Genomic DNA, 16,741 nt, shown 5'->3' with positions numbered 1-16,741 from the left:
GGAGAGCTGAAGTTCCGGGCCTAGACCCTTCACGAATTTCTGAAGAAGGGTCTAGGCCTGAAACGTCAGCTCTGATGCTGCTTGGCCTGCTGTGTTCATCCAGCTCTACACCTTGTTATCTCAGGTTCTCCAGCATCTGCAGTTCCTACTATCGGCTGGAGAAACTCGGTAGCTGGCAGCATCTGTGGAGAGAAAGGCAGAGTTAATGTTTCACATCCATTCTGAAGAAGTCATATCAAACTCCAACTCTTTTTCTCTGTAGAAATGCAGCCTCATCTGCTGAACTGCTCCAGCACTTTGTTTTTACCTGGGATCGATCTTAGCTGTTTTGCATGACTACTGTCCTTCAGGACTACATTGTTAATATAACAGGAAACTATATAGGCTTTCATGTTCCTTTTGCAGGCACTGAATGTGATTGTTGCCTCACCTAATGGTCTAATAACCTATGTCAGTACTCTCAATTGTCAACCATTTAACCATTTTAAAGTCATTACTGCATCATCGTACAGGAAATGACTTTGGCATGATATTTCCTAATGCCAATGTCCAAGGTTCTTGCTGTTTCATTTTCTCTCCCTACTAGAAGTAGAAAGGGTGCAGGCCCTCTTGCTTGACAGTTACTATCCTAATTTGTTGAGTAGAACATGCAGGACAAAAATTGAAGGTGTTCAAATATGTTTGTTCACAAATTCAATGCTAATTTTAATGCAGTAATTTTTCTGCTGTTAGAGGTAGGGTAAGTGGCACAAAAAATGTCTAGTTTTGCAGTGTGCAACATTAAAATATGTTGGCAGTTCCTTTGAATTTCTGTTGACTTAAATGGTTTCATATACAGAAACTCCATTTTTTTTAAAAAATGGATTGTGTCTAATGTTTACCAGGTTCCCACTTAACTGCTCCCTCCATTTTGTGGTTTTTGATCCTGATATGAGTGTTATCAGTAAGCACAATCTGCACAGTCATTGATGGGATAAGAGGTTTGGTGCCGTAGCAGAACTTCACTGTTAGGTTTGTGGCGTTTATGATTTGTTTTTCTGGGAGGCTTAAATAAACTGAACAAATAGTGTCTTTCTATTCTCTGCCACTTTGGAACTTTTAACATGTTACTGGTGATTGTAATACCTGTTTTCAGTTTTTAGAAAAATTCATTTACAGAAGTAGACAGTAATTGTTCAAAAGTGGAGAGATGCAATCGTAAATGTGTTCCCTGTTAGCTTTTTAGTTCAACCAATGATAATTGTAAAGAAGTTGAAATTAGTTTTCAGTATGATTATTTTGCAGTGTGATAGGTAGAACAGTCAAATTTAACTTCAGTGGTCATGGACTCGAATTTTTCTAAAACTTGAACATAAACTGTCTTAACCCAACCAAAGTGAAGCATTTAACTTAGTATTTTGATGTTTCCTTGAGTCGTCATTCCAGAAATTTGACATTGGTTTTCACAATTCTGTTAAATCACGCATATATGCAAAAGGTGTGTTCAAATTTTTTACAACTTTGGAAATTGAACATACTTAAGGTTGTCGGGCAAATGTGAACACTGGAGTTAAAAACTTTGCTGAAGGGCATGTAAGTGCATGAGTCTAAAGTTCTGATAATTTCAAGGGCCTTTGTTTTGACGTTCTGGTGCTATCAGCATTCCTTGTGGAACTGAAGGTATATACAAAGAAAGTAGTGCTTGGCTGAACAGTTTACTTGAGATACTAAGAATGCTGGCATTTTTCAAAATCTAAGTGAGTATTTGCCTATGGGGTAGTGTGTCACAAGCTGATCGTTGAGTTAGAAGATCTAGTTTGTACCTGTTGTGTTCAAATCCAGTGGATTAGTATTCTAAGAAGGTGAGGAGGTGGTGTTGTCATCTGTGCTGCCGTTGTTATTAGTACTTAATTGCATGTTGGATCTTCAGTTGTTGCTTAGGGGCAACAAAATTAAAACCATAAATTCCTTTGTCACCAGTACTTCCCCAGTACATCTATTGGTCGGTTTAATAGATTAAACCGATCTACCTCCCTTGAGTCAAGTACCTTTCATCCCATAGAAGGCCTAAAAGAGGTAGGAATATTGGTTAGAACTGTGATGTTTGGCCATATTTCTGAGAACTTGGAGCATCTCGGCTTCACAGGATTGGAGCAATAAATAACTGGAACAAGTGGTCAAAATGAGTGGTTAATGCTAAGGCACTAGATTTCTTTCAGAAACAGGTAGGTGTAGGAATGAGAATTAAGGCCTCAACTTTCCAGTCTGTAATTTGGCACCGTAGCAACCAAACTGGGTATACCAAGCCTGCTAGCTCAGCAGTCTGTTCTATAGTGGTGAGACCTAGACAAGACAGGTGAACTGGGAAAGAAAGCCAAACGCTTTCCACCTTCACTGTGCAAGATTTATTGGCAGGTCAAAGTCACCAAATCTGAGCTCTTGGTGTATGCTAATTCAAACAGCATAAATTCATTCCTAAGCCAACAATGTCTGTACTGGGTTCGCTTTGTTCATGGAGCCGTATATCCCCAAAGATCTCCTGTAAGGTGAACTGGCCACTGACTCAAATGCTCTAGGTTGTCTGTGTCTCTGCTGTAAGGTCACTAATGAGCAAGATATGGAAGCACTGGATATTAACAAATGGGATACAATTGTTGATGGCTCTGACCTAGATTCCGTTTAATTTTTTCTTTTATACTGGATCAGAAGTCAACATTTCTATGCACAGAGCAGCTTGTGCAGAGCCTCTTGAGTGTTTGCAGCTATGCAGCTTCGAGGTAGTTTGGCTGTTACGGTAGAAAAGTGTATCAGAGGAGGCAAGGAGAAATGGGAATCTCGGCTAACTGAGAAAAGATCCCAGAGGAAACAAAGGCCAGTGAATCATGCACCACTTCAGCCACCTGTCTTTCTCTGCAGGAAGTTTGGGACAGTGGGACCCCGAAGCCGTGCCAGGTGATGCTTAACACAGTTTACAACAGCATCATGGTGGTCAATTCTCATGAGATAGAAGGCTTCCAATCCATTTGGGGGCAAAACAAGTGCTGGTGTTCTGTCTCTCCCCTTTCAGCATTGAGATTGTGTGATCACTAAATTTTCACTTGCATTATGGCAAGGAGAAACAAATATTCCATAGTATTAGATCAAACTGGCTACTTTGATACAAATGTCTTGTGAAAATATGAATCTATATATTGTCTGTTTTTAATATTTGATGAGAACTTACAGTTTTGAAGACCGTGAGTGAGAATCTGTATTAAGGCATGGCACCATTTTTTAAAAGATATAACAAGATCATGGCCATACATATTTATTAGACTCAAGAAAAAAATTTTATACTATCTCCCATCTATTGGTTGTCCTATGATTAAAGACGAAGTAAATTGGACCTGTGTTCTCTGACATTTAGAATGATAGTGATCTCTTCAAAACCCCCTGAATCTTGTATTTTTGACAGGAGGGACATTGAGGTTATTTCCTTTGACGGGGAAATTTAGAGCACAAGGCCCAATCCCAGGATAGCTGATCATTTTGGATTGGGATGAGAAAAAATTTCTTCACCCTGGCCTACACGTGACTGCAGGCCCACAGCAATGTGGTTGACTCCTAACTGCCCTCTGGGCAATTAGGAATGGGCAATAAATGCTGCTTAGCCAGTGATGCCCTCATCCCCTGAATGAATAAAGAAAAAACATCTTTGGAATCCTCTACCACAGAAGATTGTGGGTACTCCATTGTTCAATACATTTACTGCTGAGAAACAGATTTTGGTCTCTTCAAATCAGAGGACATGGGAAAAGGGCAGAATAGTGGTGGTTCAGGCCAAAAAGCAGCCATGATTGTGTCACATGGTAGAATAGGTTCAAATGGTCATGTGGTCCACTTCTGCTAATTTCTTCTTGTATTAAGCACTCTTAAGCCAGATGAATTTGCTCTGGTATCATTGCTTGCTATCTTCAAAAGCAATTCCTTCTTAGTGCAAAATGTTCCACTTTCCATTCAATCTGTCCTGGTTGCTAATCTGAGAAATAGCTAAAGTTGATTTCTAGAACACTCAAAATTAATAGTCAATTCATGAAGCAATTCTTAAACCAGTACTTGGGACATTATTGCTTAGCTGAAGAATCCAACATTAGATGCCTTAAAGTTAGAAATAATAGCTTGCAGATTTCATTTCAGTTTTAGGGATCATTGAGGATCGTTGCGGATCTTGTCTATGGATGGCCACTCCTGTAATACTGAATAGTTACAAGGCCAAACTAACTTTTCTTGTCTCCAAACCATACTGTCAAATGAAACAAGTTATCTTTTTCAATTCGTGATTGAATCTTTCTCTTTGAGTTGACATTACAGTATATTTGAATTGTTAAGTTATGCTCGAGATTTCTTTTAGAAGATAAAGTTAAAATGTTTTCCCCAAAACCTAACACCAAGCCTCGTCAGTAATTGAGTTTTGGTATGTTTCTAGTTTGTAACCGTTGGTATCATACTCAATGGTACTAGTAGCATTCTACATGTTACTTAAATAATGGAAATCCATAAAGCTGAGCAAGACTAGAGCCTCTGGGTGTTTATTATTGATTGCTTAAATCTGGTTTGGATGTTGTACTGTTAGATTTGCATTATCACAAGGTTGGCACCTCTTTCTGACTGTGTATATAGGGTGATTAGGCTGGTTATTTTCAGTTTATTTCCTTGTTCGATGTCATGTTTGTAGTTTAAATTATGGCTGTGCTGGATATTGGGTTTTGCTGAATCATCCACTTGACATGACTATCGATGTCTGCTTTGTCAACATGTTGGATCAGCTGAGCAAGCCAGGTGTTACTGTCTCTAACTTTTTTCGAAGGCCCATCTCACAATGTTGCTGCTTCTCCACCAGAAAAAAGAAAAATTGGCTGTTGAGTCTTGATTTGCTTTGAGCAATTTACCAGCAGCTGTTTGCAGCTTCAGAAATGTGGATGTTGATTAAGTTTTAATGTTGAGAATGAAAGCTGGAATGAAAATAGTTTGGCATATAACTGAGATCCTCTGTGATTCTTAGCTAATAAGGTTTTTGCTTTGACTTACTGAGACAAGTTGTGGCAGTGGAGAAGGCACCACGAAGTTTGGCAAGAGAAGGTTGAATAAACAGTGATGCTAGCATGGTGACAAACTCTTCAAACACAGCACACCTGGTGTTAATGTGAGTCATTAGTTTCAAGTGCCAGCATAGCCCTGATGGTTGTGTGTGTTAATGCATGTGTACGTATACACCGGACGCACCCAAACTTGTATGTTTGCTGCCAGTATGTGTTGCATGCCTAAGACATTTTGTCATATCTTCCACATAAACTAACAATAAAATGGTTATGTTTTGTATTTTCGTTTTTTGTTTACACATCAATGTGAACCATTTTATTATTTCCAGTTTTATTTTAATTGACTAACTTTTTAATTGTGTTTTTGCTTCATTCCCCAAAACCAATCTTCTCCCTAATCCCTCCAGCAGAGCTCCTTAATGCTTGGATATATTCCCATTGTGTATCAATAGCCCTTGACACTGAAGCCATGATGGCTTAGATTGAGCCATGATACTCCTCCATCATGACACTTTTCCCATTCTTCAGCGTTGAACTGAAAGTCTGCAGTCCTCTTGGGGAACCTGGAGTTACGTTGTGTTTTAAAATGGCAGCCAACAGCAGATTGTGTAGTTCACCTGTAGTTGCCATATTTTGCAGAGACCCTAAATTCACTTTTTAAACAGGCCTCATGAACTCACGCCTAGATTCACCATCTTGCTTCCATTTTGGTATTGTACATTATGCAGTGACTGATTTTGAGTACCTAGAACTGCTTACGTGTACTCGTTTGCTATAGGTAATGGTACCTAGTTGTAGACACAGGCAAAATAGTTTTGCATAGTTATGTAATAGTAGTTGGCACAGATTTCAAGAGGGAAAATTGATTGGCCAGCTGCATTTGAATTTGGTTGACCAACAGCATTGAATTTAGGAAGAAACATGGGTTAAGTAAGGGTTGTGTATGGGATGTAATAATGTTTGATTTTCAAAAAGATGCTTCATAGTAATTGCATGACTAAGTTTGGAACATGTGAAATCTAGCAGCAGAACAGAGCAAGTGTAGAGTTAAGGGTAGCCACTTGGATGGCAGACTCCTGCCAGACACCTGGAAGGAGTTTGAAGTCTGTACGCACCTTCCCTCAGCCCCAGGCAAAAACTTTAGTCGGCCACGACCAAATCCGGTCACCTCACCTGGCCTGGGGTGCCTCCCAGGCGGCATGACTTTTCGGATTCACTCCCATACCTGAAAAAGTCACTTCCCAATATCGAAACACGTTCAAACTCGGCCAGGTGAAGCCAAAGTTACCCAAATAGTGCTGGGAATGCTGATGTTCTCAATTTGTTTTAATGATTTGGAACCTGGTTTACAATTTAGTAACTTTGTAGACTATACTACATTAGGGGAATAATTGACATGCAGAAAGTGCCAAAATCAAAAATTTTTAAATTGAGTATTTAATTAGCAAATTAATTTCAATGTGATTAGTGTGTGACTGTACATCTTGATAGGAAGAACAAGAAAGCCACATATTCTTGGATATTAATCTTGATAGATAAGGCCATGTAATCATGGATAAATTCTTGGGGGGGATGTGGGGGAAAGAGAAAGCGAGATGTTGTGATTATCTGGAAGGACTAAACCAACGGTGGATCTTGTTTTTAAAAGAAAACAAGGTTGAGAGGTCACCTATTTGAGGTCTTTAAAATAAACCTTGAGACAATTTTCCCACTTTGAGGAGTCAAAACCGAGGTGCCATAAACAGAAGTCATCAGTGAACTCTTTCTGAAATTCAAGAGAAACTTCTTTGCTTAATATTCAGCATGTGAATAATATGATTAGACAGTGGGTGATGGGGAAGATGCTTGTGTGGTCTATAAGCACGAGCGTGGATGAACAGACTTGATGGGCCAAAATATTTGTTTGCTGTGCTCAGGATTTGATGGAATTCATTCATCAGAAGAACAATTCTGTTGTCAGATCGAGTCAATGAAAATTTCTTTTGGTTGCCTGTTTTTTACTGACGCGAGGAGAAAGGTAGTGTTCGGGGAACGTGTGTGTTGCACACAGTCTGACAAGGCTATCAAAAAGTTAAATATGATAAATGGTAAATGATTTGTCGTTCTTTATCTCAACAGTATTTATTACGTAGTAAAACTTTTCCAGAACTTTGTTCAGACCCCCTCTTGATCTTGACATGCCTTTTAGTTTTGGGCACTGCGTTTCTAGAAGAATATATTGATAATGCGAATGCAGTTTAGATTCACGAAAAGGATAACCAGGTTAAATTACAATATGCCAGTAACTTAAACTTAACCTGTACTCCCTTGAATTTAGAAAATTCAGAAGTGATCTGATTGAGGTGTTTAAACCAATTCAGTGGAGCAAATGCAGAAAATTATTTTTGTTGGCAGGAGAATCCCCTAAAAGAGGGCATGAGCTCAACAACTTAGGTATGAAAATTTGGCACATATTTTTAGAGCACAGATTAGTGGAAAGGCTTCCTGAGCAGTGGTTCTTTCTGGGTCAACTGAAAATTTTGAAACATGAGGTAAAAATGTGAGGGACTTGGATTCAACATGGGCAATTGGAGTTTTTGTATAGACCTTCCATTTTTTACAGTTAAAAGACTGAACAAACTTGAGCAGCTGAAAGGATTGTACATAGGCCAATGTTCCATGGGCCTTTTTACTTTCTCGAAATAAGAGCTGGACAAGCAACGTGAAAAATTGTGGACATATCAGTCAGAGGAAGTGTTTTTGTTAAGACTGCTAATTAGATTCTGCAAGAAAAGTGCAGAAATGTAACTTGGTGGAGTCGAATCATATGTGTCCATTACTGTCAGAAGGATAAAGGAAATAGGAGCAACAATATGTCATTTGGCCCCCTGAGCCTGCTTCACATTCAATAAGATCATAGCTGATTTTTATTGTGGTCTCAAATTCTCTTTTTCCTGTCCATCCCCCATCACACTCGATTCCCTTACAGATCACCTCTTTCTCATTCAACCTTGAATATATTTAATGGCCCATCTTCCACACCTGTGTGGGTTCCTTCAATCTGAGACATAAATGGGAGACCCCCTTATTTTTAAACTTTCTCATACTCCTGGATTCCCCTGCATGAGCAAACACCCTCACAGCGTCTATCCCGTAAAGCCCCCTCCGATTCATTGGTTCAATATCTTGTCAATTCCGATGAGTAGAGGTTCAACCTTTCCTTATACACAGCCATGTTGTCTCAGATATCAACTTTGTGAACCATTTCTGAATTGTTCAATGCAATTTTTTCCCTTCATCTTAGCCTTAAATTATCATCACCTTATCCTGATACTGTGCCCCTGCATTCTCGATTCCCTGAGCATCTCACCTTTCATGCTGGGGGTTAGTTAGCTCAGTTGGTTTGTTTCAGTTCTGCCAACAATTTGGGCTCAATTCCCATATGGATGAGGTCACCATGAAGGTCCTGCCTTCTCAACCTTGGCCCCTCACCTAAAGGATGGTGACCCTCGGGTTAAACTCTGCACCAGTCAGTGCTGTCAGACAGCAGCCTCTGGGACTTTGGCAACTATCACTATCATCTTTTCAAACCCTTTCAGAATTTTGTTTGTTCAATGAGAGCTCATAAATTCCAGAAATTACAGACCTCTTTACTCAGCCTCTTTCACACAACAGCCCTTCTCCCAGTGACTAAATTGGTGAAGACAAATTTAAGTTGATGGAGGATGGAGCTAGGCACAAGGGAAAAATATTAGAGGTGGCTTTAGCTACTCAAACTCCAACTGACCCAATTTCTCAGTTAATGTCCCCTTCGAATTATTTTTATCTTTATTTTTGTCTCTTGCATGTGATACCCCTTCCTTTGGGAGGGAATACTTGTGGATCTTGATGCTGAGTTGCATCCTAACTATTTTCCAGTCCATTCTTTTTCTATGTTTGTAATAACCTACTGTGTATTCCTCCTCCACTGCTAGCACGAGGCTCACCTGTCTTCATTGTCTTTTACTGCAGATCTTTTTATTTTGTGAATTCGTTGCAACATCCTATAAGTTTAAGTAGTTTCTGGAGGAGAACACAGCATTTTTTGTCGTTACCTGTAATTTGAGAGAAATTGTTAACTTGCAAGTCCTGTTTCTTTGTGTGCGAATCAGGATATGGCTGAATCTTCCTGATGCATACTACTGTTTCGTCATAAAGCTTGTATACAAACTTAACGAGTTAAAATCTATTTTAAAATGCTTGCTTTAAAAGTGTCAAAATATTTTGCAAATTTTTGAATGAGTTTGCACAGTTTACTTTATAACCTTTTTTTCATGTTTCCACATTTAAAATTGCTAACCACTTATCCTACCTGAAAAGTTTGACTTTTTGAGTTCAGGAAGGGAAAAATGTTTGCAGAAAGGCAGGTAGGATGCAGGCTGGGTTACAAAATAAATATTAGGTTATTGAGAGGCATCTATTATTTTGATATGGTTTTTGTGTTGGTTTCTGTCTCCAAATGTGGATCAGATTGGGAGACGGAATATCTCCATTCCAAGTAACATCCTTTTAACAATTCTTTTGATCTTAAACTGCATCCATTAAGTTTTTAATCCCTATACAAGGCAAAATACAGAGAATGCTGGAAATACAGCAGACCAAGCAGGATAATGGAGTGAAAAACAACTCCCATGTCAAGTTGATGAGTTTTCATTGGGTTTTAATTCTGCTACACTTGGTCAGCAATTCTTTGTTACTTTAAGAATAACTTCTATTTGTATAGAACATTAATTAAATGCCCTATGGTACTTAGCAGGAGCATTTTAAAACAAACATGGCACCATGCCAAGAAATATTAGGTCAGATGACTAAAAGTTTGAACAAAGGCGTAGGTTTTAAAGAACGTTTGAGGAGTGAGAAGTAGAGAAATGGAAGGAATTAGAGGTTGGACTCGAAGCAACTAAAGGCATTGCTACTGTTTCGGACCTATCCAAATCCCCTCAAAACGTATCAAGGAGATAGCCTAGACCCTAACTTATCTTATTTAAAGGCAAGTGTAAGGTGCTGTATTCCAGGTGTGATTTGATTGGTCAAACTGCTAGGCTTTAAGCATAATGCACTTTATTCTCACGCCACAGTTAAAATACAAGCAAAACAAGAATAGGCATAACTTTTAACTCCATCAAAATACTTAACAAAATAAAATTATTATTTAACTACTCGTCAACTGTTCAAATATTGTAGCATACCATAAACACACCTTTTTGCAAAGGTAATTCAGCAAAGTAGATTTCTCACTTGCTATCTCCTGCATTCTAGGAGAAGAAATGCTGACAGAATGAATCTAGCAGCTTCAACTCCAAAACCCCAACTAAAACCCTGGATATGAGACACCCTGGCTCTAGCCACTCATAGTCATAGACAGGCCCTTCGGCCCATACTGGTCCATGCCAACCAAAATGTCCATCCACCCAACCCCATTTCCCTGCACTTGGCCTATATCCTTCTAAACCTTTCCTATCCATGTATTTGTCCAAATGCCTTTTAAATGTTCATGTAACTGCCTCAACCACTTCTGCCACTCACTCTGTATGTGTACTACCCTCTGTTTTTTTTTTAAAAAAAAAAGTTGCCCCTCAAGTTTCCATGTATTCTTTCCCCTCTTACCTTTAAACTGATGTCATCTAGTCCTCAATTCCCCATCTCTGGAAAAAAGGACTGAGCATTCACCCTATCCATGCCTCTGATATTATACATTTCTGTAAGATCCCCCCCTCAGTCTCCTACGTTCTAAAGAAAAATGTCCTAGCTTGTTTAGCCTCTCCCTATAACTCAGTCCCTTGAGTTCTGGCAACATCCTTGTAAATCCCTTCTGCACTATTTCCAGTTTAATAACATTCTTCCTATAGGAACGTGACCAAAACTGAACACACTATTCCGTACACCTAAACTTCAAGGTACCTTGATCTACTACACTTCTTAAGGCCCAACCATTCACCCTACCTTGATTTGACTTTCCAAAATGCAACTCCTCACACTTAGCTATATTAAACTCCATTTGCCATTTCTTGGCCCACTTCCCCAGCTGATCAAGATCCTGCTGCAATTTCTGATAACCTTCCTCCCTGTCCATGATGCCACCTATTTTCGTGTCATGCTTTGTACATTCTTTCATCCAAATCATTGTAGATAACAAACAGCACTGGGCCCAGCACTGACTCCTGAGGCACACCAGTAGTCACAGGCCTCCAGTCCGACAAGCATCCTTCCAGTATTACTCTGCTTCCTGCCCTCCAGCCAACAGTCTATCCAGTTTGACAGCTCTCCCTGGGTTCCATGTGATCTAACTTGCCAGAGCAGCCTACCATGTGGAACCTTATCAAGGTCTTACTGAAATCCATGCAGACTAGGTCTACTGCCCTGCTCTCATCAACCTTCCTGGTCTCCTCTTCAAAGAAATCTAACAAATTTGTGATAAGTGTGGAGCTGGAGGAACACAGTAGGCCAGGCAGCATAAGAAGGGTCCCGACCCGAAATGTCAACTTTCCTGCTCCTCTGATGCTGCGTGGTCTGCTGTGTTCCTCCAGCTCCACACTGTTATCTCTGACTCCAGCATCGGCAGTTCTTACTATCTCTAACAAATTTGTGAGGCATGATCTCCCTTGCATGAAGCCATGCTGACTACTCCTAATCAAACCCTGTCTTTCCAAATGCATGTATATCTTTCCCTCCATCTTCTCCAGTAACTTAGCTACCACAGATGTTAGGTTTACTGTTCCGTAGTTCCCAGGTTTTTCTTTGCAGGTCTTCTCCTGTCGTTCCACGCATACATATCCACTTTGGTCCTTGAGGGGTCCTATTCTCTCCCTAAGTATTATTCAAGGAAAAAGAATAACTAAAGAATCTCTTTGGAATACCCTAATCTTCTCAGTCAAAGCTATGTTGTGCTCCCTTTGTCACCTCCTGATTTCCTCCTTCAGTAAACTCCTGTGCCCCTTATATATCTCCAGGGATTGCCTTGATCCCAGCTGCCTGTTCCTGAGCCATGCCTCCTTTTTCCTGGTCAAAGCCTCTGTCTTGTCACCCAGGGTTCCCTACTCCTGCCAACCGTGTCCTTCACACTCTCAGGAACATATAGACTTTGAACTCTAGCTATCACTTGTAAGGACCTCCCACTTAGTGGAGGTCTCTTTGCCTGCAAACTACTCCAATCAACCTCAAAAGCTCTTGTCTAATTCCATCAAAATTTGCCTTGCCTCAGTTTCGAACTTGAACCTGTTTTATCCCTCTCCGTAGCTATTTTAAAATTAATAGAACTATTGGTTACTGGTCCCAAAGTTCTCCCTCACTGTCACCTCAGTCACCTGTCCTGCCCTAGTTCCCAAGAATAGGTTGAGTTTTGCCCCTTCCCAAGTAGGACCCTCTATATACTGCTTAAGGAAACTTTCCTGAACACATTTCACAAATTCCACCCCATCTAAACCCTTAACGCTATGGCAGTCCCAGTTTGTTAGGAAAATTAAAATCCCTGACTATGACAGCCCTATTGCTCCTGCAAGTCTCCCCAATCTCCCAGCACGTTTCTTCCTCTAATGTTGCTTTTCTTTAATTTTGAAAAACCCTTGACGCAGACACCTTAGCAGCAGATTTACAACCCCCCTCTTCAAGAGAAATAGGATAGAACAACTCCCTCTTAAAGGTACATACTATCACACCACCAATGATTTAAAATTGGAGATGCACAAGAGGCTGCCTCTGCAGGTACCTTGGAGTATTGTGGGAATAGAGATGATATTTGAGAGATGGGGCAGCAAAGCCATAGAGGGCTATGTAAACTCAGATTAGAATTTTAAAATGAGTACGTTGCCTGACTAGGAGACAGTATAAGTCAGGAGCAAGAGGAAAACAGGATTTGTTGAGTAGTTAGATTGCAACAGGTATCATTTGGCTGTTAGTCCCAATAAACCTATTGGGAACACAAGTCATCATGCCCTCGTCTACAAAAGTTGTCCTCTCCAGCTTTCCATGTAATCCACTGCAGAATGTCATGCAAACCAGTTTGTTCACTTGTGATTGTCTCTGTCTCTTTCAGAGGAATTGGGAATCCCCTGCTCAAACACCCAACAGCAGCAGCACATGTCAAGAAAACCACAAAAATTGTGCAGTGACTGCAAGACTGAGTAGTAATATTCTAGCTGCTGCAACATCGCCTGCTGTTTACTCTCCAGGCCTAGCAAGGGCAAGGTTGGGACAGTTGGTAAATGTTAGTCACCCTTGAGCTAACAGATTCAGCCACTTTTTAGTTACATGAACTGATTTCTCACTCCTGTGGTCTAGTTGAGCCCGATCGCTTTATAAACAAAAATTGGCCATGATTCAAATCTGTCAAATCTAACTGGCTTGACTCAGTTGTGCTGATGTTTAAAAGTCAAGGTTTTAAAAATGAAAAAGAATAATCCAATCCTTTATAACGTACTGTTATGCAAAATCAACTAGGAATTGAGGTCGTGACACTGAGCAGTAAGTCTCTCGGACAGCAGAGTACATAGAACAGTTTGACGTCTCTTTCTATAGAGCCATGCCTTAAAATACATGCCTCTAGTGCTAAATGATTGGAGCACACATTGTATGCATGGTCGTGGAGATTATACTTCATTGATAAAATCAATGTGAATGACCTGTACTGTACATCATTGCATCATCAGTAAAATGCTCTTGTTTTCATATCTTACATCTGTCCCTGTTTCTTTGCTGAATCAAGGTTTTTGTATTTTGAGGACCTGAAACATTAACTCTGATTTCTCTCCACAGATTCTGCCAGACCTGCTGAGCTTTTCCAGCAACTGCTGTTTTTGTTTCTGATTTACAGCATCTGCAGATCTCTCGGTTTTGTTTTTAACAAAGTATTTTTCTTGATTTCAGGCCGAAATGAGCCTCTGAAGAAAGAGAGGCCAAAGTGGAAAAGTGATTATCCCATGACGGATGGCCAACTAAGAAGTAAAAGAGATGAATTCTGGGATACAGCACCAGCTTTTGAAGGTCGCAAAGAAATCTGGGATGCCCTTAAGGCAGCTGCCTATGCCATCGAATGCAACGATCATGAACTGGCCCAGGCTATTGTAGATGGTGCCAGTATTACCTTGCCACATGGTAAGCACAACAGTGTCAAAGCTGTTTTCTAACTCCTTGGATCCTACGAAGTCTCCAGTGATATTGTCAAAGTTAACAGGTAGTTTCCCAAGTTCTCTCCAGTGACGCAGTCTTTGGTGGATACTTCCTTTAGCCCCACCTCATCCTCAGTCTAAATTCAGTTGTGGAAATCTTCAAACGCTAAGCTTTTTACCCTGTGTCTTTTGCACACCTGAGTACAGCCATTATAGATTCAGCCCTGTCCCTCAATTAAGCTGTCTACCTTGAAGGTTGACTTCCAATGTTGCATTTGTTGATCCCACCCTTCATATCTAAAGCTAATGAGCTTAAAAAAAACACGAGGGAGGAAGGAGCATGAGTTTATGCTCTAAAGAGAAATTGAGGTAGGTGGAGGTTGTTGTGGTTCATAAGCAAGGGTTGAAACATTTGTCGCTAATGGGTCCTTCTGTGCTGTAGTCAGAGTACAGTTAATCTGACATTTCAACAACTTGTTTCCCATTCGCCATATTCATCTGCCCCAACTTTGCCAAACTGTGCTCCAATATGTCTTAATGAATAATAAAAGGTCTTTGCCTTGGTCTGAGACATTTCTCAGTTGCTAGCAACATTTATCTGCAAGTAGATTCCAGTTTTGATTCTAGATGGATTTTTTCCTCTTTTCATCAGAGCCGTTTTGTTGACTCCTTGACATCCTTGTGGGATGTCCTCCCAAAATCACCTTTGTCTTGCAAAAATAAAATGCTGCAAGTGCTGAAAATCTGAAATTAAGCCAAAAATGCTAGAAATATTCACGTTAGGCAACATCTCTGCAAAGTGAAACAGTTGATGTTCCAGATCACTGATCTTTCATCAAAACTGGGAAAAATTAGAAATTTCACCAGGTTTGGTGTTGCTGGGTAGTAAAGGGGACAGTTTATATCAGTGGAAGACAGGAGGGATTAACTGGCAAAAGGGTTTGTGATGCAGGGTCAAGGGAGTGGTAATGGGGCAAGTAAAGAAACAAAGATAGGTTTAGAGGAGGCAGTGAATGGCAAAATGATAAATAGCTGCCATTTGAAAGCAAAAACAAGAAAATGAATTGAAACATAAACCAGCAAAGGAAATACAGTGGAGACAAAAGTTGCAGTCTGAAATGCTGAACTCATTTTTAAGTTTAAAAGGTTGTGGGGTGCTTAATCAAAAGATGAGATGATGTTCTTTGAGTTGACATTGGAGCTTTATTGGAACTAAGTAGGAGTCCAAAGGAAGAATGGTGAGCATGAGGACCAGGTGGCAAATTTAAAATAAGTAGTGAACAGAGGCTCGGGTTTTCTGACTAGACTGAGGTGTTTTGTCTTGCTACTTGCTACTCGACTTCTAAAAGCTCACTTTTAGAGTCTGTCTTCCACTCTCTCTCCCAATGTTTTCAAATTGGACACTCGAATATTATTTGTGAGGAACATTACATAAATGTTTATACATATGCAGCATACCTGAAAGGAAGAGTATTTTCCATAACTTTTTATTTCAGATGTACAGTATCTTGATTTTATTTTAGGGCAATACTTTGTGTTGGATAACAATATCAGAACATTAAGCATCTGTGAAACCCTAAATTTCCTATGTGCATCTATATATGCAATGAGGAGAACACAGACATGGACCTCGGCTTCTGAAACCAGTATTCGTGCTTGGACGTGCTTGTTGCAAACGAAGTGCTTCACTATTGGTCTTTTTACATACAACTGATCGGTTTGCTCGGTCATTTCAGGGGACAATTAAAAGTCAGTCACAATGCTGTAGGACTGGAATCACCTATAGCACCAACCTAACTAATGAAGGAACATTTCTATCCTAAAGGAACATTTGTGAACATTTGAGTTTTTACATCACTTGATCAGCTTCATGGCTACTTATACTGAAGGCAGATTTTTAAAAACTGAATTCCACACTTCAAAATGCCACAGTAGATTTGAACTCCCATTCTTTGAGTTATTAGTTCAGTAACATCACTACTACTTTATGAATGCCGAAACATTCTGAATCGGCAACCAAAGAGACTTAGCTGTTCAGTAACATGTGCCAGATGCATTGAAGCACCAATATTGAGATGCAACTTTGCCTACATTACTGGCACTGCCTGAGGATAATTGCAAAAAGGAGAATTTATTCTGCAGTGGCACTTAGATGTCTAATATGAACTGGGAGAGGTAGGAGTGGAGAGGTAAATGTTAGTTACTATAGTTGATACCTATTGCATCTCATTCAGGTTACAGTTGAAAAGATGTTATCTCTTTATTCCTTTTTAGTAAATTAGTTAATTGAGTTGATGAAAATCTAGCTTTACCTAACTGTTACTGATGCAGTAAGTTGATATTAAATGGCAATCTTTATTTTAGTTTGTTCCTGCACTTTCATCCCATGTGGGGCCTGATTGCTTGTGTCACCAACCCTCTATAACCAACTCATGTTGAAGTCTTCATCCATGACCAGAGATGATGTGCTGCCAGAGTGCTTGAAGAGTACCTTCCAATGGAAGTTCAAGCTGCTTTTCATGTGCTGCTGTCATCCACTATTGCATGGCCCCGATTATAGCT

The 16,741-nt window shown here is 39.9% G+C and overlaps 1 protein-coding gene across 1 annotated transcript in view; it reads left to right on the top strand.

Annotated features, from left to right (window-relative positions):
• The window catches only part of ubtd1b (ubiquitin domain containing 1b), a 76,002-nt gene extending 59,482 nt beyond the window's left edge, over positions 1-16,520 (top strand). Inside the window, exons 2-3 of the mRNA XM_048608798.1 lie at positions 13,938-14,165; positions 15,703-16,520. Of these exons, the coding sequence (XP_048464755.1) occupies positions 13,938-14,165; positions 15,703-15,893 (419 nt within the window). The 3' untranslated portion in view covers positions 15,894-16,520. The remainder of the gene's footprint in view (positions 1-13,937; positions 14,166-15,702) is intronic.
• The last annotated feature ends 221 nt before the right edge of the window (positions 16,521-16,741 follow it).

Source organism: Rhincodon typus, chromosome 20 (assembly GCF_021869965.1).
Source record: "Rhincodon typus isolate 14 chromosome 20, sRhiTyp1.1, whole genome shotgun sequence".
In the NCBI taxonomy this organism is placed as follows: domain Eukaryota; kingdom Metazoa; phylum Chordata; class Chondrichthyes; order Orectolobiformes; family Rhincodontidae; genus Rhincodon; species Rhincodon typus.
This window is presented reverse-complemented; position numbering and strand designations above follow the sequence as displayed.